This window comes from Plecotus auritus, assembly GCF_963455305.1.
Source record: "Plecotus auritus genome assembly, chromosome: 2".
Lineage (NCBI taxonomy): Eukaryota > Metazoa > Chordata > Mammalia > Chiroptera > Vespertilionidae > Plecotus > Plecotus auritus.
Window position 1 is genome coordinate 182,486,884 of NC_137771.1, and position 27,581 is coordinate 182,514,464.

At 40.5% G+C, this 27,581-nt stretch overlaps 2 protein-coding genes across 4 annotated transcripts; both read right to left on the minus strand.

Moving 5' to 3' along the window:
* Positions 1-1,215: 1,215 nt before the first annotated feature.
* On the minus strand, positions 1,216-27,581 carry LOC308241720 (kininogen-1-like). 3 transcript variants are annotated; one of them, XM_080655254.1, is made up of 11 exons: positions 27,119-27,501; positions 21,705-21,815; positions 20,112-20,196; positions 18,149-18,229; positions 16,369-16,541; positions 15,171-15,278; positions 13,220-13,304; positions 12,194-12,354; positions 5,866-5,973; positions 5,662-5,748; positions 1,221-2,296 (listed from the first exon to the last, which is right to left on the minus strand). In XM_080655254.1, the coding sequence occupies exons 1-11, from the start codon at positions 27,311-27,313 to the stop codon at positions 2,216-2,218; spliced, it is 1,275 nt and encodes a 424-aa protein (XP_080511380.1). In that variant the 5' UTR covers positions 27,314-27,501; the 3' UTR covers positions 1,221-2,215. The 3 variants fall into 3 exon arrangements, with proteins under 3 accessions (XP_080511381.1, XP_080511380.1, XP_080511382.1); XM_080655256.1 differs by lacking the exons at positions 1,221-2,296; positions 18,149-18,229 and adding exons at positions 2,383-4,509; positions 5,182-5,253 and having other exon boundaries at positions 27,119-27,537; XM_080655255.1 differs by lacking the exon at positions 18,149-18,229 and having other exon boundaries at positions 1,216-2,296; positions 27,119-27,581.
* Positions 2,389-4,884, minus strand: LOC308242636 (kininogen-2-like; the record flags this gene model as incomplete). Its single annotated transcript, XM_080657069.1, has 2 exons — positions 2,389-4,212; positions 4,827-4,884. 2 exons carry the CDS (start codon positions 4,882-4,884, stop codon positions 3,704-3,706), a joined length of 567 nt encoding a protein of 188 aa, XP_080513195.1. The 3' UTR covers positions 2,389-3,703.

The following is a 27,581-nucleotide window of genomic DNA, read 5'->3' on the forward strand; positions in this document are numbered from 1 at the left end:
GATTGATCTATTTGGTTTGACATTGAATTCTCAGAAAAACTATCAGACAATACTGAAGACATTGAATGCTGTTAGGTACTGCCATGCTGCCAAGGCCAAGTTCCTCTGCATAATCTGTTAAACCAGCAGTCGGACTTCCCCCGAGGGGTCCTGGATTGGAGAGAGTGCAGGCCAGGCTTAGGGAGCCCCCCCACCATGCATGAATTTTGTGCACCAGGCCTCTAGTTTAGATAATATTTTGCTGCTGATCATCTAACTTACAGGTAGAGACACTGGGAATTCTGGAAGAGTGGGTTGTTATCGTATCTACTGGATTCTTTTAAGTGTTCTCATAGGAGCCTTGGGATGGTCTGGCTTCCCCCACTGAGCACCAGCAGGGACCTGGGGGGAGGGGAGGTAAAGCAGGAGTGCAGGACAGATTGGGATGAGGCTTAGCAGGAAATGGAAAAAGGGGTAGAAAACTGGTAAGGGCATCCTGCTTGAGGTGCTCGGCCTGGGCAATGTGAGGAAAGTAGGTTGGGCTGAACAAGAGGAAATTCCTGTCCTGAAGAGGAGTATAAATGGATGAAGCTGTGTGGTTTCAGAGCCAAGGTCAGAAACATGGGTGTGCCTTTGGCTTGGGAGTGGGAGGAGGGTGCAAATATTTAAAGAGTGAAAGATAGGTCCTGGGTCACAGGAAACTCGTGATTATTATATCTAACAAAGGTCTAAAGTAGAAACACCTCATGTTGGTGAGTGAGACCCGTAGGTTTTGTATAACAGCCCCAGTGGTCATCCTTCTGTGAAAGTACCTGATCTATGCCTTGAGTTCACTCTCATCTCATTCTAATCAATGCCTTCCAGAGTCTTCAGAATAATGTGTTTTATACACTCTTTCAGCAGGTATCAGCTCAAAAACTGTCAGAGGCTCTCTACTGCCTTCTTCAAATCCAAACTACCAGTAAGGCTTAATTTTATCTTTCCACCTCTTCCATATCTTCCTATCCCATCCATTAGGTCTGCTTGCTGCTCCACAAATGAACATGGCATGGATTAAATGTCTGTTCCACATGCTTTAGTCCTAAATTCTCAATCTGATTGTAAATTCTTTCAGTAGTTGTGTTGTTTAATACCTGTTTCTCTTCTTTTCAGTACCTAGTGCTAAACAAAGAGTAAATAGCCATTGCCAGTGCTTGATTGAGTCATAGTTTACCCTGAGCAGTACTCAGAACAGCATCAGACACAGTAAGATATTTAATAAGGGTTTTTGTATTGGGATAATGATCATCTCAGATTGAGAAATGTGTTTTTTGTAATGCTGACATTGATAATAATACCTTATGGTAACTTGGTGTAATGAAGTTCCAAAGGTCTGAGTATTAACACCAGCTCTGTGATGCAGTAATTGTGTGACCCTGAGCAGGGCACTGGGAGCTAGTTTCCTTATTGTAAATGAAAGGGGGTCATGAGGACCTCAGAGTTGTTGTGAGGACTAAGTCACACACCAAACAGAAATTGTCTAGTATGGTAAATGGCTTCAATAGGCATTCAGTAAATACCTATTACAGAAAATTAAAAATCTCATCACTTTTTATTCTATTAGATTTATACATTTTTACCATTATTTGAACCAGAAAGATCATTTTAAATTTTCTTTAAACTTTTTTGAGGTTTGATATTCTTTGCTAGTGAAAAGTTGGTAGGCATCCTATTAACAAAGAATATTTTTTGTTTTCTTTTCTGGTAATTAACTAGATCTTAAAAAAAAAATAACAAAGTCAGACAAATCACTCTTAACTTTGAGCTGGAAATCAGGAGAGACAGAGGAGAAAAAAAAAGGAAGAGAGTAAGAAGTGAAGGTAGAGAGATTCCTTAGATTGCTGATGGAAACATCACCCACAAACCCTTGATTCAGAGCCTATGATGAGGTCCTGGTGTTAGGGAAGGCCCATTTAAGGGATCCCCGCCTGTCCAGAGTTGCACTATGAGTCTCCATGGTAGAGCATGCTCTCTGATCAACTGGACTTTGCTGCAGGATGGGTGTGGCTGAAAGTAGACTACTGTGAATTAACCAGGAGTGAGAACATTGAGATCAAACTTTATTTCACCCAGAACCAGAATGATAAAATGGCATTCTTCTCTATTGACATTCTATCCCATCTTCTTGTCCTTCCATTCAGGGCTGCTGACAGGTTGCTGGGGCTATTGTGCCAGGCATGGAGATTCTGCACACTGGTCAAGAGACCTCACTCTCCGATGTTGGCTCTGTCCCTGCCTCCCGAGGTCGGCCCTTGTACACGCAGGGCCTTACTTGCTTCTGTAAGTATAGTAAAATTCTGTTAATATCATGTTATCATTCAACAAGAGAAGAGTGACGCAACCAGTTGACACGATGAGATTTTTCCTGTAATCATTGGTTCTTTATTGAAAAGTACAGTTAATATTTGAAATGGACTAAAAACTCAGAGGCTCAAATGCATTCTATAACTTGAAGTAGCAGTGGCACATGCATCCACAAGTGACTGTAGCTGTTTAAGCCCTGTCCTGTTTCCCTAGGCAGAACACAGCAAGGATTATGAAATGCGTGCTTCCCTCACATTAGAAGCAATTAAAGACAATCATATTGTCCTTTATTTGTAAAAATCAGCACTCTTCAATGCAGTAGCAAAAAGATGATTCGATGATAAAGTGTGGCTAGAGAGGCATTTCCTCATAATATTTCTGAATAAATTTTGCATCACATCTTATGATATTCCCTTGTCAAGTATAAAAGAAGATTTCCTTGTATGTTACTACTCCTATTCCCATTGTTATCATTAAACTCAGAGCTGCTGAAAACTAAGGATTGTTCATTCTAGCCTCAGCAACAAATAAACAAACAGAAAACTCCTGTTTCAAAACCTTGCTGCAAAGAGTAGTTAATGAGTAAATAGAATTTACTGACTTATGAGAAACACTCTGACTCAGAAAGAGAATTATCAGAATACCTTTGTGAAGTGGGAGTAACTATTTGATATAACTAGCCCATTTTGGAAACAGAAAGTCAATTAGTTTACTTCCCCCGTCCTCCCTTTGGCCAGTTGTCTTTCTTGTTGTCTCTCTTTGACCTCTGGTGGCTTTTATTATTATTTTTGCCCTATTAAGAAGTTCAGCATTCAGTCTCTTGACTTTCCTTATTTTCACATGTGTTCAGGGACCAGATGCCACAGTTTATTCAGAATGGCAAGAATCTTTGTATGAAAGTCAATGACATCCATTCTAAGGTACATATTTGTTATTAGAAAAGCAAATTGCAGTAGGCCACCAGGCACATTTGTTTGTCCATTTTCTGTGCTAGTTAAGAAAACTCGTGAGGAAGATTCAGAAAGGATTTAGAATCCTGCACTCAGTTTTGTGTTGTCCATAGAAATTGATGGTGTCCCCATTGGGAATCCCACCACTTCTCTCTAGGCTGTTTTGAAGCTTCATGGTTTTTGGTGCATTGTATCAGGTGTGTGGATAATGGTGAAAGGGGATGATGAAGTATTAAAGAAATAGCCACAGCTGCATACATTAATAAAAAGCATCATAGAGATCGAAATCATGAAATTCTTTTGTTTCCACAGTTGGATTCATTCCATTAACTGGCTTCTAGGGGTGTCCAGGACACTTGGGGGAAGTTGTTTCTGGAAAATCAGATCAGGTTAAATGAAAGGCTATTTGGCTCTCTCTGGATTTCAGGGATCTAAGAATCATCATTCTCTGTGGGAGTTGGCGGTGTATTAGTCATCATAGCTTCAATGAGATCTAAGTCCCATAATTCAGGAAAGGCAACTGCTATGCCTGACTGAGCTAGGGAGGGGAAGGATGTTGGTTGTTCTGTCTTCTCTAGTGTCTGTGCAGATGTAGTACTATCTTCAGAAGAACTTGTTTTCCAATCATTGTGCTTTCCATTCTGTTTTCCTTTATTTTTATATTTTTCATGGCCATGACCATGCTCATGTTTATGTCTATGGGTTTGGCCATGTTCCCATTGATGTCCATGACCAAGGCCATGTCCCTTTTGGTGTCCATTTCCTTGGTCATGCTCATGTTTATGGCCATGGCCAAGGCCGTGTTTTATTTGCTTTTCATGGCTCCAGCCTTGATCATGAGTGGGTACTTGTTCTTTTTCTGAATCCTGTTCTTCATCTTGTACAGGTGCCACGGAAATGTGGGGTGGACTTACAGTTGTTCCTTCTTTTGTTACCGCCACTTATACTGATCAGAACGGTAAAAAACCTGGAGGTCTTTACAACAATGTGGTCTAACCAGGAAATATTAAGAGGAATGCATTACTGTGGAAACCACACTATCAATGAAGAAAGAAGGGACTGAGATCTGGTAATGCTATTTTGGTTTACAATGGAGCAAGTCTTTAGCTAGGTTTTAAATGTTATGTTAATATTGCAGAAAGGATGAGAATTAATATCTTTTCTTCTTTTGATTGATTTTATAATGTGTGGGTATTTCTTAATAATACTCTTCTAAACTGGAGAGGTTTTTCTTCATCTGGAAAAATTGGGAGGTTGAACTACATAATACCATGGCACATTATTTATTAATTGATAACTATTTCTATTAGCACAATTACAGTTTTTATACCAAAAGACCCTGAATGGCTTTATGGACTGAATATATATGCAGCATATGCTCACAATTACTTTGTTGGGCTGAAACACATTAGGACATGTTCACAAGCTCGAAACGCAGCCTTTGTTTAATGTCTGTGTTAAACTACATATATGCGTATACAGGGCAATAATCTAAATCAGAAACAAAAAGTCAAGAGGCAACTTGCATTGAAGGTCTGGATGATTTCTACCTACATTCCACTACTGGTGAAAACAGGATGCTGGAGGCAGTGTTCAATGGTGCAAAGAGCATGGTCTTTGGAGTCAAATAAGCCAGAGCCTAGTTGTTAGCATCATGTGAACACGGATAACTCTGATTTGACCTACGCTTGTATCCACGTACCACTGGCTTCACTTTTCTCATCTCTAAAATAGGAATAACAGCAGCACCTGCCTCATGGAGTTGTCAAGAGAAAAAATATGTGTGACGTCCTCAGTACAGTGCCTGGGCCAGAGGAAGCACTTGATCATGTTAGTATCCACTCCAGGATCTCAGCATCTTTTTAATTTTTAGTGTCTCATCCTTGACAATGGGAAAAGTCTTACTTACCTTCCAAGGTTCTCTTAAAAATTGCAAAAGATGATACTAATGCTTCTCACACTTGACTGTGTGTATGATACCCTGGGGACCAGTTAAATTGCAGATTAGGATTCAGTCGATATGGAGTGGGGTCTGAGGTCTGTATTTCTCCCAAGTCCCTTGGATGGAGGCAGATGCCAGTGAAGCATCTCAGGCACATCTTAAAGCTGCAGAGCTGGCATTGGCTCTACACAGCAGGGGCTGCCCTTCATTAAGAGAGAGCCTCCTTAGGGATGGGACACTGACAATGGGTGAGAAGTGATTAAGGGGACTGACTGTTGTTTTCCTTTCTAGACATAAAAAAGAGAGGTCAGCACAGAAATGTGAGAGTTCTCTCCATTCTAAAAAGATAGTCCCCCAATTCATTTAAATAGTGGTTCATTTTCAAACCCCAAATAGGACTTTGCAGAATGAGCAAAATTTACCCAAGCTCACTAATTAGAATCATACCTTTCCTGGTGATTGACATTTGACAGTAGGTTCAATTATATTCTCCCAAAGTCTCTCATAAACATCAGCAGTGCATCTTAGAATTTCCTATCCGTGAAAACAAAAGCCAAAAGAGAGAACAGTGTTATTCATGAAATACTTAAACAAGTATAAAATATCACATAGATTTCCAGGGAATAAGTAGAGAGTTGCATGACTACTCACTCCAAGTTTATTGGTCTCACAACTTTCGGTCAACTCTTTATTACTTTCCTTGGAACATGTGGTTTCCCTGGCCGTGAACTCAATAAAATATCTTGTTCCAGCCACCACCTGGAAAATTAATTAGCACAAAGTAGAACCTTAATTAATATTATATAATAAATGATATGTTTTTACCCGAAGGTATCTTAGTGGTGAATATTAAAATTTTAATTATATACTGCTCAAATGAGAGGTATTAAAATAAAAGTACAAATGTTTGACAGCTAAATTTTTAGTTTGTATGCATGTGTAAAATATTTGGCTGTTGGTTGGTCTTGTTTCCTTTACTATAAAAGAAAATAAGGCTACAATTTTGATTTTTAAACTTTTCTGAGTTTTATTATTCAACAACATTCAAGCGCTCAAGTTGTAATAGAATCTAAGAAGAGTAGGAAGAAAAACTTAAACATTTTCTTTAAGTATGCCTTATTGTCATGCCAAGTCTTGAATCAGAGAAATACTGAGTTAATGTCACTATAGAAATTGTGGGTTAAATTCTGTGATTAGGAAAATTCTTTGGATTTTTTTAGTTTGCCTCTCTTAATTGTATTATATTAAGAAACCATTTTAATGAGGGAGAGGAAGGAAGAGGGAGAGAGAGAATCATCGATCAGCTGCCTCCTGCACGCCCCTTACTCTGGATCAAGCCTACAACCTGGGCATGTGCTCTTACTGGGAATTGAATCCACAACTGCTTGGTGCTCAGGACAATGTTCAACCAACCTAGCCACAGCAGCCAGTACTCTGGCACCAGTTTTAATCTTTATACAATGCTGTGTCCACAATGAATATTTTGTGGCACAATTTATTTATTTATTTTTATATAAAAGAAGCACACTTTATTTATTTAAAAAATTAAACTCATGCATTTTAAAATGCACCAACTTCAATAAAATTGCACATATGGCTTTTTAAAAGTCATTTTAAAATGCCATATCTTACATCTCTTACACTTAAAAAATAAACTTGGTAAAAATGATTTTAAATTTTATGTTAAAGAGTTAGTTGATATGGCCAAATTTCTAGTCCAAGTTATTCAGTATTTAATTCTAGGATCTAAATGTTTGTGTGTGTGTGTGTGTGTGTGTGTGTGTGTTTGTAAAAGAATACATGAATATATCAGTTGACCTGGAGAGATGACTATTATTTTTAAAAATGAAGTTATAGCCCTGTTTGGTGTGGCTCAGTTCATTGAGTGTCATACCATACACCAAAGCGTTCTGAGTTTGATTCTCAGTCAGGGCACATGCCAGAGTTGCGGATTTAACCCCCAAATAAGGGGCATGCAGGAGACTGGGGATTGATGGTTCTCTTTCCTTCTCCCTTCTTCTCTCTCTAAAATCAATAAAAGCGTATTAAAAAATAAAATAAATGAAGTTACAGGGTTATAGTAGAATCTTGTTTAAAAAAGCAAACCACAACAGTCTTCCCTATCTCTGTGTTTTTTAAAAGCATGGAAAATGTGTGGCGGGAGGAAGAGAGCAGAACAGAGTCATAGGAAGAACTAAGCTGCCTCTCTACGTTTTCTGGCATTGTTCTGCTGGGTAAACATGGTTAAATTTTTAAGAAAAATTTGATACTTAACTTTTAAGACTCCATGGATAGGTGTAAATGGGGGAGAAGGTTCTAAAAGGGTTTTAGGGTCTATATTTTGGTGATCATAAGTTTTCTTGCTCATTTCAGAATATATCTTAACCCAATTTTCTGTAACAATAATGTTGATCACAGTAATGTTGCCTAAGAAACTTGACAATATGTGACACAAACCATGACTGATGGCTCTACTCTATTCAGGGTCAAGCAGAAGGAATTAAATAGATGTAAATCTCCCATTTGATGGCTTCAATATCACATCTATATTGCCATTATTATCAGGTGTCATTCTTATCAAAAGTCTTCCCTGCTCAAACCCATCCTGCTCAACCTTTGTTTTTAAAGTAGAGATAACCACATAGCAAAATAAATTCCAAATGTATTAACAATTTAAATTAAAGAAATAAACTCAAAAGATATAAATATGTATCCATCAGGTCTCAGGACGAAGAAGGCCTTTCTTAGGTGAAAAGCAGAGGAAGAAAACCTAAATGGAGAAACAATGTCTAAATTTGTTCAGACAGAAAGGACAACTGATTCTCAAAAATCTCAGCAAGCAACATAAAAACATAAAAGCTGGGAAAAATATGGTATAAGATTAATATTCTTATATGTGTAAAGCTCAACATGAAAAAGTGGACAAAAGACATGAACAAGTATTTCAGAAAAGAAGTTAAAATGGTCATTAAGCCAGAAACAAACTACTACCTTCATTAATAACCAAAGATTAAAAACAAAACAAAACAAAACAAAAAACACACAAAAAAACACAACAGCATCTTTAATCTTCCATATGTTGGCAAAGATAAAAAACAGTGGTGATAGCTGGTATTGGCCATGTGTGGGAAGCCCGCAGCCTCAGTCACTGTTGGTAAGACTAGAACTCAAAGCAAGATGATCAAGGTCCTATAGCCAGGTGGTATGAATGTAAATTGGCATAATTGCAAATAGTTTGGCAATTTGGCAATTGGCATCAGAAGTCTTAGACATATACCTACACCTTGACATTTCTAGTACTTTGTTAAAGGAAAAATTCCTGAATGTGCACACACAGATCCTTGAAGTATATTCATCTGAGCAAAGACAGGGAGGAATATGGACAACAGTGGGGACAGGGGCGGCACAGGCAGGGCAAGAGAAACGGCCTATGACAGAAATCACATCATTTGCATGTGCAAACGAAGAATTTAAGAAATATTTGGCATCTGAAACCAGCTGGATATGGACATGTATCCAAATAGGACTAAATATGCAAAGCCAAGGCAAGACCTAATCTGTAAAATAAATCTTTGGCAAAAATTGGTCACTTGGCAAATTCATCAAATGGTAAACGGATTTCCAGTAACTCGGTTGCTTCCAGCAGGGCCTCCTTGAATAATTATGTCAGAATAGGCAAATTGTTCTCTTTAAATGTAAAAGCCAGTAAAGATTCATCCTTTGTAAGTAAGTCTGAGATTCTCACCATATTTCAAATTGACTTGGCAAGTGAAGGAATGTCAGTTCCCTCCAATTAACAGCATTACCTGTTGTTCCCCTGCCATCCTTGGCATAAACAAATACACACCGTGCTAGGATGTTGATTCATTACTTTACTGAGAACTGTAAGTACTATGAAGACTAGATAGTCATGTATAAAATGAGTGGTTCTCTCCTGACAGCAAACCTCTGATATGCAATACATGATGGAGTAGAAGGTATTCCTGCATCAGGAATAAGGGAGTTTCACAAGAAAGCAGAAATATGAAGTGAGAAGAAAAGCTGACAAACACAAGAATAGCATTGGGGGTGTGGGTGGGTAAGAGAGCAGCCAGAGGACTTGTATGCATGCCTATAAGCATAACCCATGGACACAGACACTAGGGGGGGTGAGGGCATGTGCTGGGGGTGGGAATGGCCAGGGAGATGTTAATGGGGGGAAAAGAGACATATGTAATGCTTTAAAAAATAAAAAAAATTTAAAAAAGGATACATGCACCCCTATGTTCATAGCAGCACAATTTATAAAAACGAAGATTTAGAAACGGCCTAAGTGCCCATGAGAAGATGAGTGGATTAAAAAATTTTGGTACATCTACACAATGGAATACTATGCTGCTGTAAAAAGGAAGGAACTCTTACCATTTGCAACAGCAGGGATGGACCTGGAGAACCTTATACTAAGCCAAATAAGCCAGTCAGAGAAAGATAAGTATCACATGATCTCACTCATATGTGGAATATAATGAACAACATAAACTGATGAACAAAAATAGATCCAGAGACACAGAAGCATTGAACAGACCGTCTAACCTCAGAGGGACGGCAGGGGATGGGGGGGGGGGGGCGGCGGTAGGAGATCAATCAAAGGACCTGTATGCTTGCATATAAGCATAACCAATGGACACAGACAGTAGGGGGGTGAGGGCATGTGCTAGGGGTGGGAACGGCTGGGGAGAGGTTAATGGGGGAAAAAGGAGACAAATGTAATACTTTAGAAAATAAAGAATTTAAATTAAAAAAAGAATAGCATGGATTGGTGTACCATGTGAGTACACCACTAACATGGGTCATGTGCCCGTGAAATGGGGGAGAAAGGTTGTGGTGTCAGGGGCAGGAATAAGTGCTTGAGTAGGAGAGAGAGAGCAAAGTGTCAGTTTTGACTTATTTTAATACCATTTGGTTAGGTTTCTCCTGCAGTAGTGAAACTAATACAGGATTTAGAAGATGAAAATAAACAGCCCATTGTACCGTCACTTAAAGCCACCACTGTGAATAGTTGGAGGCTTTTGTTTCCTTTCAGTATTGTTTTCTGTACTTTTTGATAACACACCTGACAACAGAATGTATAGTCAATTTTATGGCCTTTTTCCCCACAGCATATTTTAACACAAGGCATTTCCCACATCAAGAACTCCTCACAAGAATGCTTTAAAATTGCTCCTTGATAATCTATTTTAAGGATATGCCGGACATTATTTGATCATTTCTATATTATTGATCATTTAGACAGTTTACCATGTTGTTTTTTATAGTTAATGCTGCCATGAGTATCATTGTCTATAAAGACTCTATTTTAAATTTCTAGAAATTTAATTACTGAGCCAAAAGTATGAATTGTTATAAGTGAAGTCCCCCCCCCCCCGCCCCAATCAGATTACGTTGGTTTGCTGAAACAGTTTGGTTCTATTTTGATTACTTTTGTTGGTTCTATTTTGTTTACACTGAGGGAGGCCAGTTTTGAGGTTTATAATAGGAATCTGTCCACGAATAGATCACTCATATGCTGTTAGAGTTGGAAGAAATTTGGGCTCTTCTCACCCAGCCACTCATTTTACAGATGGGGCCACAAAGACTGAGTGAGTCTGAATGACAGCCCCAGGTTACCCAGGACATGAGGGCTGGGGTTCTGGTAGAACTGGGTCTCCTGACCCCCAGACTAGGTCACTCCTTATCTACTGACAGGGCACGGAAGGAAAGATGAAGCCCTACATTTGTGGGCTGGAAGGACACCTAGGCAGGGGGAAAGTTACATGGAGGTGAGAGTGTGAAGAGACTCTGAGTGAGGATAGACTGACATGTGGCTGATCCCAAGGCACTAAGTGATGCTACTGAAAGGTAAAGAATTTTGTTTACTTTATCTTATCGAGGCAAATCCTGAACTTCTTAACTCCAGAGATTAAAAAGCAACAATGGAAAATGGAGCTTCAGGAAAAAAGCAAACCCTAACTGAAAGAGTAAAGTTTTCTTACAGCTGTCCGTTTTATCTTAAAACTCCAAGGTCTTCCCCCTTCGCCAGTGGTGGGAACAAGACCCTTGGACCTGTCCCAGGAAAATAGCACTGAGTTAAGAGCAGATAAAGCAAATAGTGCTCTGACAGATAAGAAAAGCAGGACAGGAGATTACAGGATGGGACTGTTGACTGAAAACTTAGGCCCTGTCATTAAACATGTTATTAACGAGCCCTGTTGGAATTTCCTGGCGGCTTTGTCCTCTCTTCCCCCTCACATGTGTAACCCCCCGATGTATAGTTTTTGCCTATATATACTTGTAAGACTGTCTGCTCGGGGTTCTACTCCTCGCTCGCGTGAGTCAGGAGTTGAGCCCCAGCGCGCTGGAATAAAGCCTCTTGCTGTTTGCATCAAGTGACGCCTCCTGCGGATGATTGGGGTTGCCGCCGATCCGTGAGATAGAGTAAGGGTCCCTTTGGGGGTCTTACACTACAACAAGAAATGACTCTAGAAAGGCAGAGAATAAGAATAGCTTTTCCTTGCCCTACATTTTATTAATTGTATAATAGTTGCTAGAATTTATATAACACTTCCAAGTTCGAGAAGATAATGTATTGACATATATTATCTCTCTTTTTGTGTTTCATTTATTTATGCATTCACTGGGTGATTCTTGTATGGGCCCTGACTGGGGATCAAACCTGCAACCTTGACATATTGGGACAATGTTCTAACCAACTGAGCTACCCGGCCAAGGCTTGAGATATATTATCTTACTTGAGTCTCACCCCAGTCCTTTACAGACAGAAAATGGAATGTTCTAAATGACTTGTCCAAGATCACATAGCAAACATGTAGTGAGGTTGAGACTTGACATTTATTTCCTTTTACCAGGTATAATATTTCCCAACCCAAGATCAGATACAATATTAGGAAGCAGTTTGCACATAGACTATAATATCATGATTTTTGTAGCTTAATTTACAGACCTGTGATGTTGCTCTGTGTACAATGTCAATCTTGAAATAGAAAGTTGCATTATTCTCTGCATTAAGTTTTGTAATGGAATGAGTCAGAGCCTCCTTCAGATCTGGGCTGTCGACAGGTATCTCTTTGGGGCAGCCAACGCAACGTATGGTAAAATCATCCCCTGAAAGAAGAAGCGGGTTTTAAGTCAGTGCGTGCACTGAAGGAGCAGTCTAGCCTAGTACCTCTCCTGCACATTGCCCAGCACTAATTTATAGAAGGCCATGTGCAGCCTAAAGGCCAGTAGTGAGTGGGTAGAGGTTGTCTGCATGACCTTCACCTTACTGCCTGTCCTCTTTTCCTCTCCTCAGAGTCAAGGATATTTAGGGAAACTGTCCATCAGAAGGTGTTAGCTAGCACATCTTCAATATCAATGTGCTGTACTGTTCCTAAGTTTTTGCATTTTTTGAAAGAAATGCAAAAAAAGCAATAAAAAAGCATGCTTAGTTTAAAGGAATGATTCTCTAGTGGGAAAATTTTAAGTCCTCTGATTCTGCTGAGCAGGGAGCTTCAATGATGCTTCTCACTGTGGAATGTATGCAAATATCTTCCAAGGATGAGAAAAGCCCACTCTTGGTATAAGAAACACTGGCTTGACCATCAACTTGCACTATCTCACTTTCCCCCCATTATAACATGCAGTAGAAAAAAGGTTTTTAATTGAAAGGATTCTATTCTGCGTGATTAAATAGGTGATACAGCTTCCCCAATTTATAACACCTGATGTAGTGACATCTGATACACAAGGAAGACCAGCTGACATTGCATCTGGAAGTCAGCTTTGCCCAAAGAACATCAATCTTTCCTTCTGTCACCATATTCCCTGTCCCAAGTGCATCAGCTACAGCACAGCTGTGCAGAAATGGGGTACAGCTGTATGGGTTGTTGATTATATGATGGGACCTAAAGCACAATTCCTATAAAAAGACCTCGCCAGTTGTCTGGGATCAACGTGTACAACTAGAGCACAAACATGTATTATCGCTTACCTGCTAAAATCTCACACTTCTGTGAGAAGGAAGCAATTCTTAGCTGAGGATCCATGTATGCAAGATCTGTACATTTACCGGTATCCTAGTTTTTCAAAAGTAAATAAATTAAAAACATTTTTAAGAACTTTTAAAGTAAACAACTAGTAACATTAAATATAGGATGTTGACTTTACATAGAAAACAAAACAAAACAAAACCTAATCCCACTGCAAAAGAGAGAATAAGAAACAATTAGGTATCAGCATGAACAACAACAAATGTATTTACACGAACACATGAAATAAGATGACAAGAATACGTAGTATTGGTCCGCATTCCAACACTCTATCCACTGTACCAAAGGAGTCAGGGCCCCTACATCACTTTTGATATTTACATTTACTTCATATATTTAAATGAATATGTATCTATAATTTTATATATTTTTTTACCTTACCATATTATCATCATTTTACTAAGTGAGTAAAAAATTTGTAAACATACTTTTAATGGCTGCATATAGGCTACTATATGGATATACTGTAAGTTATTTAAACATTCCCTAATGTTGAAAACATTTCTAATGTTTTTCTATTAATAATAATGCTGAAATTAACATCTTACTGTCTGGGTTTCTCATTTTCTCCCCACATAATAGAATTGTAGAAGTAGAATAACAGACTAAAGGGCTTGAAGCAGTCTCTTGTTTATAGCAGTTTTCTGCTAAAAGGCAAATGGGATGGTCATTGTGCCTTAGGCATCTGCACATGCACTAACTACTGCCACCTTGTGATACTCTCTTGTAACACAATTTTGGTGGTGGCTCAGGGTATGTTATTAAAAATAAAGGAAGGGGAGAGGAGGGCAGGAGAGAAAATAAGCAAAGGCAAGTTTGAAGTTAAGGAGTGTTCTGCACAGAGCTCAGGAGCCCCGGGAAGGACCTTAAGCAGGTGGGGAATAAAGGGAGACAGGCCGAAACCGGTTTGGCTCAGTGGATAGAGCGCCGGCCTGTGGACTGAAGGGTCCCGGGTTCGATTCCGGTCAAGAGCATGTACCTTGGTTGTGGGCACATCCCCAGTGGGAGGTGTGCAGGAGGCAGCTGATCGATGTTTCTAGCTCTCTATCCCTCTCCCTTCCTCTCTGTAAAATATCAATAAAATATATTTAAAAAAAAAAAAAGAAAGGGAGACAGGGAAGTGTGAAGACATGAACTGCTAGGAGCCAATTCTAGCATGTCATAATTATAAGAGTTGCATCAAAAGGTTGATGAAACTTAGACTCACAAGGGCTGAGTCACATACTGTGATTACCTGTTGGAACTGCTAAAAAGCATCTCCCCCAAACCTGAATAGGATAATCATTTGCTGCCAGACAGTTTAGGGCATCTTAATCTATGTTATTGCCTCCTGTTGGCCTAACACCTGAACAGCTGTAGGCTATTCCCCAATCTGACAATGCTTCTGTAAACCCTACCCTTTGAAACCTTACCCTTTGAAGTGTATGTCTCCACCTTGCCTTAGGACAAATTGTATTAATAAAAGCAGGGGTCCTGAGTCAAGGGGAGAGTCTTTAGCTCCTTTAGCTGAAGTTCCTCTGACCCCCAATGCCTTTCAAAACTATCTTTTGTCTTTGGAATCCTTATTGATCTACACACAGCCTTTTTCCAGATTGCTGAACCCCTTCTTAATGCTGGGACAAGAACTCTGGCAATGAACAGACAAACTTGACATGGCATCATTTCATCTCAAGCCCTGGTTATATCTGTAAATGCTTATTGCCAGATGTACAAATCTTTTGACCAGGTAGGTAAGGCAGCTTGACTAGTGACATGGAGAATGTGTCTGTGAATTCATGCATGTCATCTAAAATCTCAGTGGCCGAGTCTTCCTATGTAGCTGAGTATTCCCACACCTGTAAATACTGGACACCAAATGCTAATAACTTTATAATTCGATTTTTGCCTACTTACACCATTGGGAAGGACTTTGCAGTCTAGCGTTAAGAATTTAAAATTCTCCTTGGAACAATTAGTTTGCTGAATTAAGTAAGTAACTTCATAGTCCCATCCAGACACCACCTGAAACAATGTTGAATTGAATAGTTAAAGGGCAGTTTAAACATTATTCACTGTGTTATGAGGAACTTAGAATACTGCCTGGCATATTGCAAGTACTCAAAAATATAAACTCTAATTACTAGGCAAAAGTCATGACTGAGTAAATACTGAGAAATTTATGACTGTCACACTCCTCAACACACACACACAAACACACACACTCGTACACATCTGAAAATAAAAAGCAATATATATGTGGAGTTACTGTATTTTCTTAAGAAAAACCTAGCAACATTTCCTCTGCCAGGCAACACAAAAATAATGTCCCTTTGAATTTTGTGAAATATTAACAATACTCATCTAGAATGGCCTTTACTGATAAGTTCTCAGGCTCCCAGACAGTCAGGCAGTACGTTTTGTGGTGCTTTATCTTGTGCTAGTCCCACCCCGATAGCTGCTATGAACATAACTGAGTAGAACAAGCTATTGCATGAAGGGAAGTTGGATGGTCTATAAAAAGCAGGGAATGTTACTGACTAAAGTAAGTCCCTCATAATTAGACACTGAAATATAAGGGACCCAGTCAACTGTCAGTAAAGACTTAGTGAACTGGGTCAATGAAAAGGCCAGATTTCCAAGTATTTACTTTCTTTTAGTGATACGAAAACTATAATTTAGAGAGTGCTCAGAAAGCCGTGCCAACTGTTTGGGTACCATTTACTATTTTGGAGCCATGTTTGACTCATGATAGCTAAGTGATGATGTAATTTTCTTAAAACCTTAAGGCTAGAATGATCTTTTCATCTCACCATCTCTAAGAAAAACATGTATTTCTGACGACCCATTCATTAAAACCAACCTCAGAGCCAGGAGTCTGATTACCCACACTTTTGTCCTTTATATATTATAGTATCCAAATCACTTTGACTCAAGAGAAAGCTCCTTATGTCCTATGCCAGTCAGATGAGGACATAAAAGAGCTCCCTCACCACCAGTCATGAAATCATAGGTTTTTTATTGACCAATGATTTATTTTAGGCAATGAAACCCTAAACATAAAGATCCACCAAATTTTAACAATACTGTGAGAAATGAAAACTAAAGCACAAACCTGTCTCTGTGCCCTTTTTACTTCTTTCAGAGCAAAGAGGTGGGAATGATTAGTGTGGCTGTTAAAATGTTGAATGGCATGTCTCAGAACAGGGTCCAAGTCAGGGGGGACAGTCGTTATGGGGTGTACGCAGCCATGGCATTCATACTGGGAGGTCACCACAGGGCCCTCGGCTTGACAAAGAAAGAGTAGGCAAAAGGGCAGCGTTAATGAGCAAAACCCAGATTCAGATACATTGTCCTAAATAAGTAAGATAATTTTGAAGACCCTGGTAAACAAACTTTCTAATAAATTCTAGTATGTATTAGAAAAAGAGAACACAGGACTGCTTTTTTGTCAGAGGGAAAAAAACTTACCATTGACTTAGGAACATCTTATGTGCATACCATTGTGCATAATTATTTTAAATTTATTTAATAATCATTGTAAATTATAGACATAATACATTAATCTATCCTCTTATAAAAAAGTAAAAGGCTACAGAAATAGTATTATTTATTTTTTAGTGTTAATTAAAGCTCCTTGACGCCTTATTCAGGACAGAATATGTTTTGTATCAATTCATTTCAACAACCATTTACATATTTTGCTTCTGCTGTAATATGTGAGGTGCTGAGCTAGACTGTGTGGTTACGCTAACTTGTTACTAATGGTCACTGTGGTGTGTTGGGGAAGACAGGTGACTTGGTTGGAAAGTTGTAAGGAGGACATTCTGATAAAAGGGAAGTGTGTGGAAGGCCACCTGCCCTGTTAATGAGAATTCAGACTTAGGGGAGACATAGGGTAGTGTCAAAGGCGTTGCCCCTAATTATTCCTTGACTTTTCCAAATAAGTCTGATTACATACAGACCCTCAGTTGTTTACTGGAATCCTTATGCTTAATCCCTGGATGCCCTTGCCTAGAGGACAATGTAAACACATGTGTCCTCCCAAGATTACTCACCCTACTGATTGTATCTAAAGATAAAAACTGCAATAAAAGGCTAACAAGGCAGGCAATGGAGGCTGCTCTGGCTGCTAGAGCCAGGAGCCCCTTAGCCCTCTCTTTCACAGTCAAACTGTGTCTGATTTATCCGTTCATCCATAGTTCAGGGGCTGCTGGTCAGCCCTGGCAGTGGTGAAGGTGTTGGGCAAAGTTGAATGGGAGAGACAGAACTGCAGATGTATATCTATAATAATTTATAATAATAAAAGCATAATATGCTAATTAGACCAGACATCCTTCTGGACATCCTTCCAGATGACTTCTGGATGAAGCAGGGGTTGCGAGAGAAGCCCTGGTCCAGGGTGCCAGAGGGAAGCCCATGCTGTCAGCCAGAGGAAGGAAGGCCTGCTCTTGCACGAATTTCGTGCATTGGGCCTCTAGTTTCAAAATAATTCGGCAAGAACTTGGAAAGGCAGGAGCCCAGAGTGAGCTCTAGAAAGACTTTCATGAGGAGAAGAGGCCTGAGCTAAGAAGGGTGTAAAGCAGTCAAGGTCAACTGGGCAACATAAAGTGTGAGCCTGAGAAGAAGGAGCAAAGGGAGGAATGGCTCTCAAGAAAGCAGGATGAGTCAGGGGCAGCGTGTGGTATGCGGTGAATACTTTTTACCGGGGCTTAAAGCGGCAGGCAGGGACTGGCAATTGAGGTCTGGACAATTGGTAGAGAGAGTCCTCTGCTGTGGATCCTGGGCCACCCTCCAGAGGCCAGGGGTTATGAACTATATTCCAAGGGTCATGGGCTCCTTGGTGAACCTGATGAGAACCATGGCACCCTCTCCAGGAAAATGCTGGTACTCACAACGTTCTCCATATAATTTCAGGGTGTGCATAGACCCACTGAAGTGAATGAAGAGTGGTCGGCAGTAACGATGGGGTGCCACTGATGGGGTTTTAATAAAATAATGTAAAATATTAAAACCGGAGCCAGCTTGTATTAAGTTACCACGTAATGTTTATAACAGGTAGCCTTAACCCGCGGGTCAGTAGAGGCACACGCTGTAGAGGGGAAGTCATGAAGGCCTCCTGGGCCCCTTTGCCTTGGGCTCTCACTGTCCCAGTGTGTAGGACCCCAACAGAAGCAGGAGCCCACCAGAGTTCTACATCAGTGTCCCTCAGTTGCCAGTAGGTCAACACAACTCCCCTTGCAGCTGTTTCTTGGCACTCACTCCATAAGCATGTGTGTCAGAAAAAAGATTGGGTGGGTGACTTCATAGCTTTCCTCACTGCTGTCCCCTTGCAGAAGGTATGTGGCATCAGGGCAGTGGACAAAGTTAACAAGCTGGAGAGGACTTACATGGGAAAGGAGAGAGAATTACTGACGGGAGAACAAAAGATTGATGAACACAGAAGGGAGAGTGGGAAGGGAGTAGAGACCAGAGGCTGGTTTGCTGACCTCAAGGGCAGCTCTGACTGGGGAAAGAGGAGAGATGGAGCAGTCTTTCAGGGTGAAAGATACATATTCAGTGTTTCCAGGTGATGGAATGATTTTTCACCCTGCTCCAACATTTCTAGGGAGATTTTAAAAAGAATTTTAAAAAGATTTTAAATTCTGAAACATATTTGGCCAAAAAGGTTTCAGATAAGGGATTGTGGACCTAGTAGTAATTGTGGCAAAGAGCTATTTCTCTCCTAGTATACTGTATAAGTGCTGTGTTCTGGATCATGTGAAAATTTGCTTATGAGCCAAAGTTCTTAAACTAAATAATAAAAAGCTACTCCACAATTTTTTTAAAAAAACAATTGTGATTTCTTTTCTGTTTTGGACTGTTTTTCTTTGAATGCCATGTCTTGCAAGAGCTGAAACTCAAGAAATACAGTTTTTGTGGGTTCCTTATGGATGACTAAGGCCAAGATAGAACAATTGCTCCTCCACTGATGTTCCTGAGTGGCTGAAGATGCTGTTCTGGAGCCTCATATTCTAAAACCCTATCTTGCAAAAGGCCAGTTCTGGGTTGGCTTTTGTGATTGACATTCCCTAGATGTGCCCATTCTTCTGCACCCAGCCACTGTGCCACCAGAGGGAAGGAGCTGATAGTGGTTATATCTCTGCATAAGTTGCTCCATTCTTACAAGGTCTACTATACCAACTCTGCTAATTGCAATCTATGGTATACGGGGCAAGATACTTAACTGTGGTGGGCCTGGGTTTCCTCATTTGTAAAATGAGAATATTAACACTTGCCCCCATAGAATTGTTGTGAGGATTAAATAAATCAACATGTGTAAAATGATTAGCACTGTGGCTAGCAATAAGTGCTCAATAAATGTCAGCTATGATTACTTTTATTCTGATTATAATCAATACATTCTTATGTGTGTAACTTGAAGCCTGCCATCTAGTTTCAGTCTACAATAACCCTCTGCAGTGAGAGTTATTGTGATCCCATTTTAAAGAAAAGGGAAACCAAAAAAGTGAAGAGCTTTTGAAGGATTGCAGGCCAGATCTGACCTCAAAGCCTGTGCTATTCTGGCTCTAGGACACCCCCACAATTGAAGCATGTGGCATGTTTTCTAGTCCTTTTCCAGGGCCTTTGCACACACCTAATTCAGTGCTGCTGTCCAGTGGATGATTGGCAGGAGCCTGGCCCCACCTCAGGACTCTGCCACTACAATCCCCCCTCCATCAGCCCCAAGGCTGCAAATGGCATTGTGCAGCCACCCACTGCCCTCTGGGAAGGGGCTTTGTCCAGGTTATGCCCCTGGCCCCACACGGAAATGGTTCAATTCCCCCCCAGGGCAGCGACACCCTATATATCAGCTACCTGGAGTAATGTGGCAGGTCTGGGTTGCCACAGAGAATTCCCTATTCCGTCTCTTCCCTATGGTTGCCATGCATTCTCCTGTGGCCTAGAAAGAAAGAAAAAGGGAGTCCATTTATCTTAATCTTTCAGATGGAAAAGTGCACCTAGTGCTGTTGCTAAGTATGGCTTTTCTCTTATTTAAAACTTAAGATTCTTTTCTAACAGAGTTTTGAGACACAAGAATGAATGTTTTTGTAGCCTAATCATTATTATTTACAAGCCATTGATATTCATGAGATGTTGGGAGGAGTGGCAGTGAACATAGTGAGGTTTAAAATAATGTTATGTTTGGAGCACTGCAGATATTTCTTTTACACCAAGGTGAACACAGTGCCCTAAAACTAGCCTGCCAAACTCTCCTCTTACAGTTCAACTTCAGGGTTCAACTGCACAGAGGATGCAGTGTTTTTGATACCATTGTAATAACCAGTTATTAACCGAAAAGGAGCAAAGGGAAGGCCAAATACACACATGCCCAGTAAAGTCTGGGGGACATGGGGAAGGTACATGTCTGTCAGTCACACCTGGGAACATAGTCGGTGTGGCCACTGTAAGCACGGGAATATTTCAGATATTAAACTCCTAAACAAAGAGTTCTCTCTTGCCTCTCTTGCACACTGGGGCTCCTGGCTCTCTTTTTGCAGGGGACACACTCCCCTGCATGCACCCACATGGTCCACAGCCATATGTCACTCAACACACACAAACACAATAGACTAATGGACGGGAACTAGCCTGATGCTGTGCCAGACCCAGCTCCACCATGGAATGGAAACTTGGGACATTAGTTTGGCTTTTGGCTCTCTGAATCCCCAGCTGCACCTCTTTTAGGACTGGTTTAAGGGATATGGAACTTTAGAAATGCAGATATGTAATTCCACACAAATAAAGATCTCTCATCTTCCTGTGTGAGTCTTAGAAAATTCTTTTTCTCAAGATATAGTGAGGACCGGACCCCAACATCCAGTGGGGAAAGGGATCCCCCACTTCCCAACAGTGGACACCCCATTTCCACCAATAACATTTTGACACATTAAAGAGGTGAGTCCATGGACTGTGGAAAGAGTGGTTTGCTTCCTGGAAGATACTGGCTGTTAGCTCCCTCAGGTAAGGCCAAACAACAGCTGTGGTGTGGCAAACAGATGTTAGGCATTTGGTTAAGATACCTTGTTATTAAAACAAGGTCTTTTCATATGTATCTCCTTTCATCTTTCAATTTAGGTCAATTTTACCTCCCTTTACAAGGGAGCCAATGGGTAACAGTGATCAGCTAATTAGAGGCAGAGTAGAATTCCAACTCAGTCTGCACAAATAAAGCACCCAAGTGGTCATAGGAGTCCCCTCTTCATGGGAGGGCTTTCTCCACATCTCATGGCTGGCCTCTCATGCCCTTTCTCTCTATGCAAGAACATCGACATCAACCATTTGACTTTTCTACACATTTGAGGGTTTATGGGCACAAACAAGTAAACAGTACTCATCACCCCCAGCTCTAATAGAATAATTTGGCAGTCTCAATTGATGAAACTGGAGGCTCCGGACCATCACACTTACAGCTTGCCCAGGTTCTTTGTAGTCACAGTCCTGCCAGGTTTTGTCACTTTGAACAAGACAGTTGCCCTCCTTGATTTCATACTTGACAGAATAAAATATGTCCTGGTCTTCCTGGAAAAAAAGCAATCAAAGATACATAGGGCTCATTCAACTGACAACAGCAGACCATTGGAGAGGGATCTAGTGTAGTTATGAATATTTGATATTGATTTAATTTAACAAGAGCAAAACATTTACTAAAAATACTGAAAGTTATAAATACTTGGAAGAATCTTCATAATATATTTATAAACGTGTTTTCAAGTAACAAAGTAGTATACAAAGTATTAGCCTATTTTTGTAGAAACCAATTTACATGCACATATATGATTTTAAAAGCCTGAAAAGTTATGCAGCAAAGCTGTTAACATGTTGCTCTCAGTGGTGGGTGTATGGTTATCTTTTACTCTTTTCTTTTTTTTTAAAATATATATTTTATTGATTTTTTACAGAGAGGAAGGGAGAAGGATAGAGAGTTAGAAACATCGATGGGAGAGAAACGTCCAATCAGCTGCCTCCTGCACACCTCCCACAGGGGATGTGCCCGCAACCAAGGTACATGCCCTTGACCGGAATCTAACCCGGGACCCCTCAGTCCGCAGGCCGACGCTCTATCTACTGAGCCAAACCGGTTAGGGCTACTCTTTTCTTTAAACAAACATTCCTAAATTGTCTGAGTATTTTTTCTGAAAGCAAATATGTATTACTTTTACAATTAGAAAGCAAACCAACAAACGAGAGTAGTTCCTTTTTTCATGTTTTGAAAAAAATGTTAACAGGTATCTCTGGATGATGAGATTAGTTATGGGTAATTTTAGTAGTTTTATTTGTTTTTTTTTGTTTGTTTTTTATTTTTTTCTAACATGTCATAAAATAATAAATAAAACTTTTAAAGCCCAAAGGTTCTGAGTTAGATGAGCTTTTAAATGCAAAATCCTGGCAGGTTGGAGCATGAAGAGACCTGAGAGGTGATGTTGCCCAGTCCCTCACTTTGCAGGTGAGACAAAGGAGGCCCAAGTAGAGAGGGCAGAGCTTAGGCAGCCTCCCACCTTGGAAAGGCAAAGCCAACCCAGACCCCAGGTCTCCTGAGTCCAGGGGCAGTGCTCTCTCAGAGCCTGCACTTGTCAGAGTATTTGCATCTGGGAGATGATGGATTCAAACACGACAGTTCCAAGGTTCATTTCAGGTCTCAGATTTTGATAAAGCGGTAGGTGATAGTGATTCTGTGGACATTTTAGAAAACAAAACAAAACAAAACAAAAACAAACCAACAACAACCCATTTGCCACAGATGTCAGCCAATGACGACAACACCAATAAAACATTGCCGAGGGCACCAGGACTCGCATGACTACACTAGTTTATTAAACAGAATGGCTCGATGTTACTTTCAGAAAAATAAAATAAAATAAAAAGCACACTGGGCTTTTTTCTTTAATCTCCTCATGTCAAATGGATGGACTTTTTTTCTTCCACCAAAGTAAACTATCACAGAGACATAGTAAAATTCATTTGAACAAACTATTGAAAGCTTATATTTTTTTAACTTTGCTTTTTTTTTTCTTTAAAAATAATTTGTTTTCTCTTGCATGACACAAGACTTCTAGTTTCTAAGCAGGGTACATATAAAACGAAAATATCCCCCTGTGTCCCATCTTTGTTTTCACCAATGCCAGAAATCCTTCTGGAATATCAGCACATGACTAAACAGGTATCGAACCACTGAATCTACAAGTTAATACATACTCTGTTATGGCATAATAACTAAGTATTTCCCCCAAAGGAAGATGTTAATTTTCTAAATATGAAAGGGTCTAAGAGGATCATATGCGAACAAACAAAAATCTCCTTTGCCAGGTTTTTTAGGCTAAAGTTGGTAGCACACTGGCAGCTGAAGAAAGCTGAAACTATAAATAGATGCAAATTAAGAATTTCTACATTTCTTTAGAAAACAGAACCAGAATTCCTTTTTTAAAAATAACCCTGTTGCCAAAACCGGTTTGGCTCAGTGGATAGAGCGTCGGCCTGCAGACTAAAAGGTCCCGGGTTCGATTCCGGTCAAGGGCATGTACCTTGGTTGCGGGCACATCTCCAGTGGGAGGTGTGCAGGAGGCAGCTGATCGATGTTTCTCTCTCATCGATGTTTCTAGCTCTCTATCCCTCTCCCTTCCTCTCTGTGAAATATCAATAAAATATATTAAAAAAAAAAAAAAAAAAAAAAAAAAAAAAAAAAAAAAAAAAAATAACCCTGTGGAATGGCTTTGCTTCCATATTTACCTAATATTATAACAGTAAAACAGACACAAGAACGTTGATGACAGCTCAACAATGCTGGATGCAGGACATTTACATGTGCACTTTTGTTTAAAAGTCCCACATGTTTATTGACTAAGGCTAGACAGAAAATCATATGATCCTATTTGATCCTTTTTCTACAGTGTCCAAGATCATTATATGGATACAGCCAAGGACCGGGTCCCAACTTTCAGGAAAAAAACCATGAAGAAGAAAATCAGGGTAGTTATTTAGTTCCCCTAGTTAATTGTTTGAACTGGACAACAAAAGGTGGATGATACAGACTGCAACGAATTAAAGGAGTTGGAAAAAGTTGGTGGAGAGATGCATGGTATATGAGTAAGGTCATTTGTCTTAGGATGTCAAGGACAGTGCAAAAAAAGAGCATCCATGGGACCAAGTACTTATAATGTCCTGTGGTGTCACTCCCTCAACGACTTTAGGATATCTGTATGTCATAATAAATAGGTCAGATATGCAATAAGGCAGTGTGTCAAATATGCATTCATCCTGTAGAATGAACCACCACAGAGATACATTATACCAGACACATTCTTTAAGTGTTCTTGTGTTCTGCCTGACTTGCTTGTTTTCAAAGCCAAGCAGGCAAACTCTTCCCAGGGGTGTCCTTGGAGAGAAGAGTGGTCTGCTGAGCCTGGTTTGCTTAATTTTTCAATTATCAAGAGATAATGATTGACTTTAAAGAGAAATAAAGCTAAAGGTTGTTTGATTTTGATATTTTTCCCTTTCAGTTGCATCAGTCTGAGTGTTTGCATATAAAAAACAACAGCAAAAAAATCACAACTAACCCCTCCGTCCCGCTGCCTCAACCTAATAATTTTGAAGCAACGGTTGTATTTCATGGAATCACACATCCTTTCAGGATTTATCTTCAACATGAGTGTATCCATCAGTGATAAAGAATATTCAAAACCAACTTGAACATTGCTGTTACCCTTGATGCATTCAGCCATCAGGATTTCATGGTAGATATTTTATCTAATACTAGTGGCCCGGTGCATGAAATTCGTGCACAGAAGGGGGATTCCTTCAGCCCAGCCTGCACCCTCTCCACTGGAATCAGGCCTAAATGGGCAGTCGGACATCCCTCTCACAATCCAGGACTGCTGGTTCCCAACTGCTCGCCTGCCTGCCTTCCTGATTGCCCCTAACCACTTCTGCCTGCCAGCCTGATCACTCCCTAACCACTCCCCTGCTAGCCTGTGTGCCCCTAACTGCTCTCTCCTGCAGGCCTGGTCACCCCTAACTGCCCTCCCCTGCAGGCCTGGGTCCCTCCCAACTGTCCTTCCCTACAGGCCCAGTTGCCCCCAACTTCCCTCCTCTGCCGGCCTGATCACTCACAACTGCCCTCCTTTGCAGGCCTGTTCCCTCTCAACTGCCCTCCCCTGCTGGCCATCTTGTGACGGCCATCTTGTGTCCACATGGGGGCAGTCATATTTGACCACATGGGGGCAGCAATCTTGTGTGTTGGAGTGATGGTCAATTTGCATATTACTCTTTTATTAGATAGGCTAGAGGCCTGGTGCACGGGTGGGGGCCAGCTGGTTTGCCCTGAAGGGTATCCCGGATCAGGGTGGGGGTTCTCTTGGGGTGTGGGGCGGCCTGGGCAAGGGGCCTGTGGTGGTTTGTAGGCTGGCCATGCCCCCCGGCAACCCAAGCAGAGGCCCTGGTATCTGGGATTTATTTATCTTCTATAATTGAAACTTTGTTGCCTTGAGTGGAGGCCTAGGCCGGCCAGGGTGTGCGGAAAGCTTGGCTTCCTCCATTACTGGGGAAACCCAAGCCTCCTGCTCGCTCCGTGGCTGCAGCCATCTTGGTTGGGTTAATTTGCATACTTGGTCCTGATTGGCTGCTGGGCGTGGCTTGTGGGTGTAGCAGAGGTATGGTCAATTTGCATATTACTCTTTTAGTAGATAGGATTATATAGGATAGTAGAACTATATTGACTTCTTTTCTGACTCCTCTTGACATACCCTCACTGTCCCTCATTTACCCTTGTTTTATTGTGGTATAATTTATTGAGGTATATTTATTGAGGTATAAAAATTAGATATATTTAAGATATACAAAAAGATGATTTGTTATATGTATACACTGTGAAATGATTACTACAAATAAGCTAATTAACACATTATCACCTCACATAATTACCTGTTCAGTGTGTGTGGTAAGAACTCTTAAAATCTAGCCCTTTAGCAGATTTCAAGTATAAAATACAGTATTATTAATTCTATTCACCATGCTGTACATTAGACCCCTAGGACCTACTCATCTTATTTTTTTTAAATATATTTTTATTGATTTCAAAGAGGAAGGGAAAAGGAGAGAGAGATAGAAACATCAATGATGAAAGAGAATCACAGATTGGCTGTCTCCTGCACACCCCACACTGGGGATCAAGCCTGTAACCCAGACATGTGCCCTGACCGGGAATTGAACCACCACCTCCTGGTTCATAGGTTGACACTCAACCATTGAGCTAAGCGACCAGGCTCATCTTATAACTGAATGCTTGTACTCTTGACAAACACCTCCGGATTTCTCCCATTCACTGTTCCTGGCAACTACCCTTCTACTTTTTGCTTCTTTTAAGTTTGACTTTTTAAGATTCCATTTATGTGTGAGATTATACAGTATGTGTTAGACATACCACCTTAAACACTTCCTCCCCTTTGAGATCTGGAGGTCTTTATATTTTACTTTAAGGCCAGTCACCTAGTAAATCATCTTGCTGTGGCCTGAGTTTCTGGATTTCCCACTCTACATAGTCCCTTTCAAATGACTCCATCTATCTTTCTTTAATTTCAGCCTAGGATACCTGTCCTCTGATCACCCAGGATGCCAACCTTGGAGGCTTGAGGACTAGTCATATCCTGCCCAAGTCCTAGCCCAGAGAGTGGGGTTGGTCTTTTCTAACAGCTGTAAGCCTCACCTTTAATAATCAGGTTTCTTTTTGTGCTGTGTTTGTGTGTGTTTGTGTGTGTGTGTTTGTGTGTGTCCTGGGTTCAAGTGATAGCAAAATTCCCAAATGACATGAAGGTTAAACACAACTCACTCACCGTCTTGTTGCCTTCGGTTATGCGGTACAATACAAACTGGTTGCCACTTTTGCTTCCATCATTGTATTTCTTCAGAGCTGCATCCACGGCCTTAAATACATCCTCATCATTGCAGTCAATTTCTTGAGGTTGGTCCTCTTGAGCTAAACTTGTTAGCAGCCTGGAACAAAGGAAAAGGATGGCAATTAACTTCATGATTTATCAGTCTCCCTCTGGGAGTTTCACCAAGAATTGGAAGCTAACTTGGAGGCTGATGTTAACTCTCTTCAGCCTCTTATCTCTTCTGTCTCTCCTCTCTGCCTTAGCATTTTAGGGTTCTGCTTGGCTTCCTGCTGCCCTCCACTATTTGCCCTCTTATAAAGGACATATGGCTCTGCTGGATTATCCAAGCAGATCTCAGGCTGGTACATTTCAACACTGGGTCGTTGACCTGCTTGTTTGCATTTGGGAGGCATGTATGAGC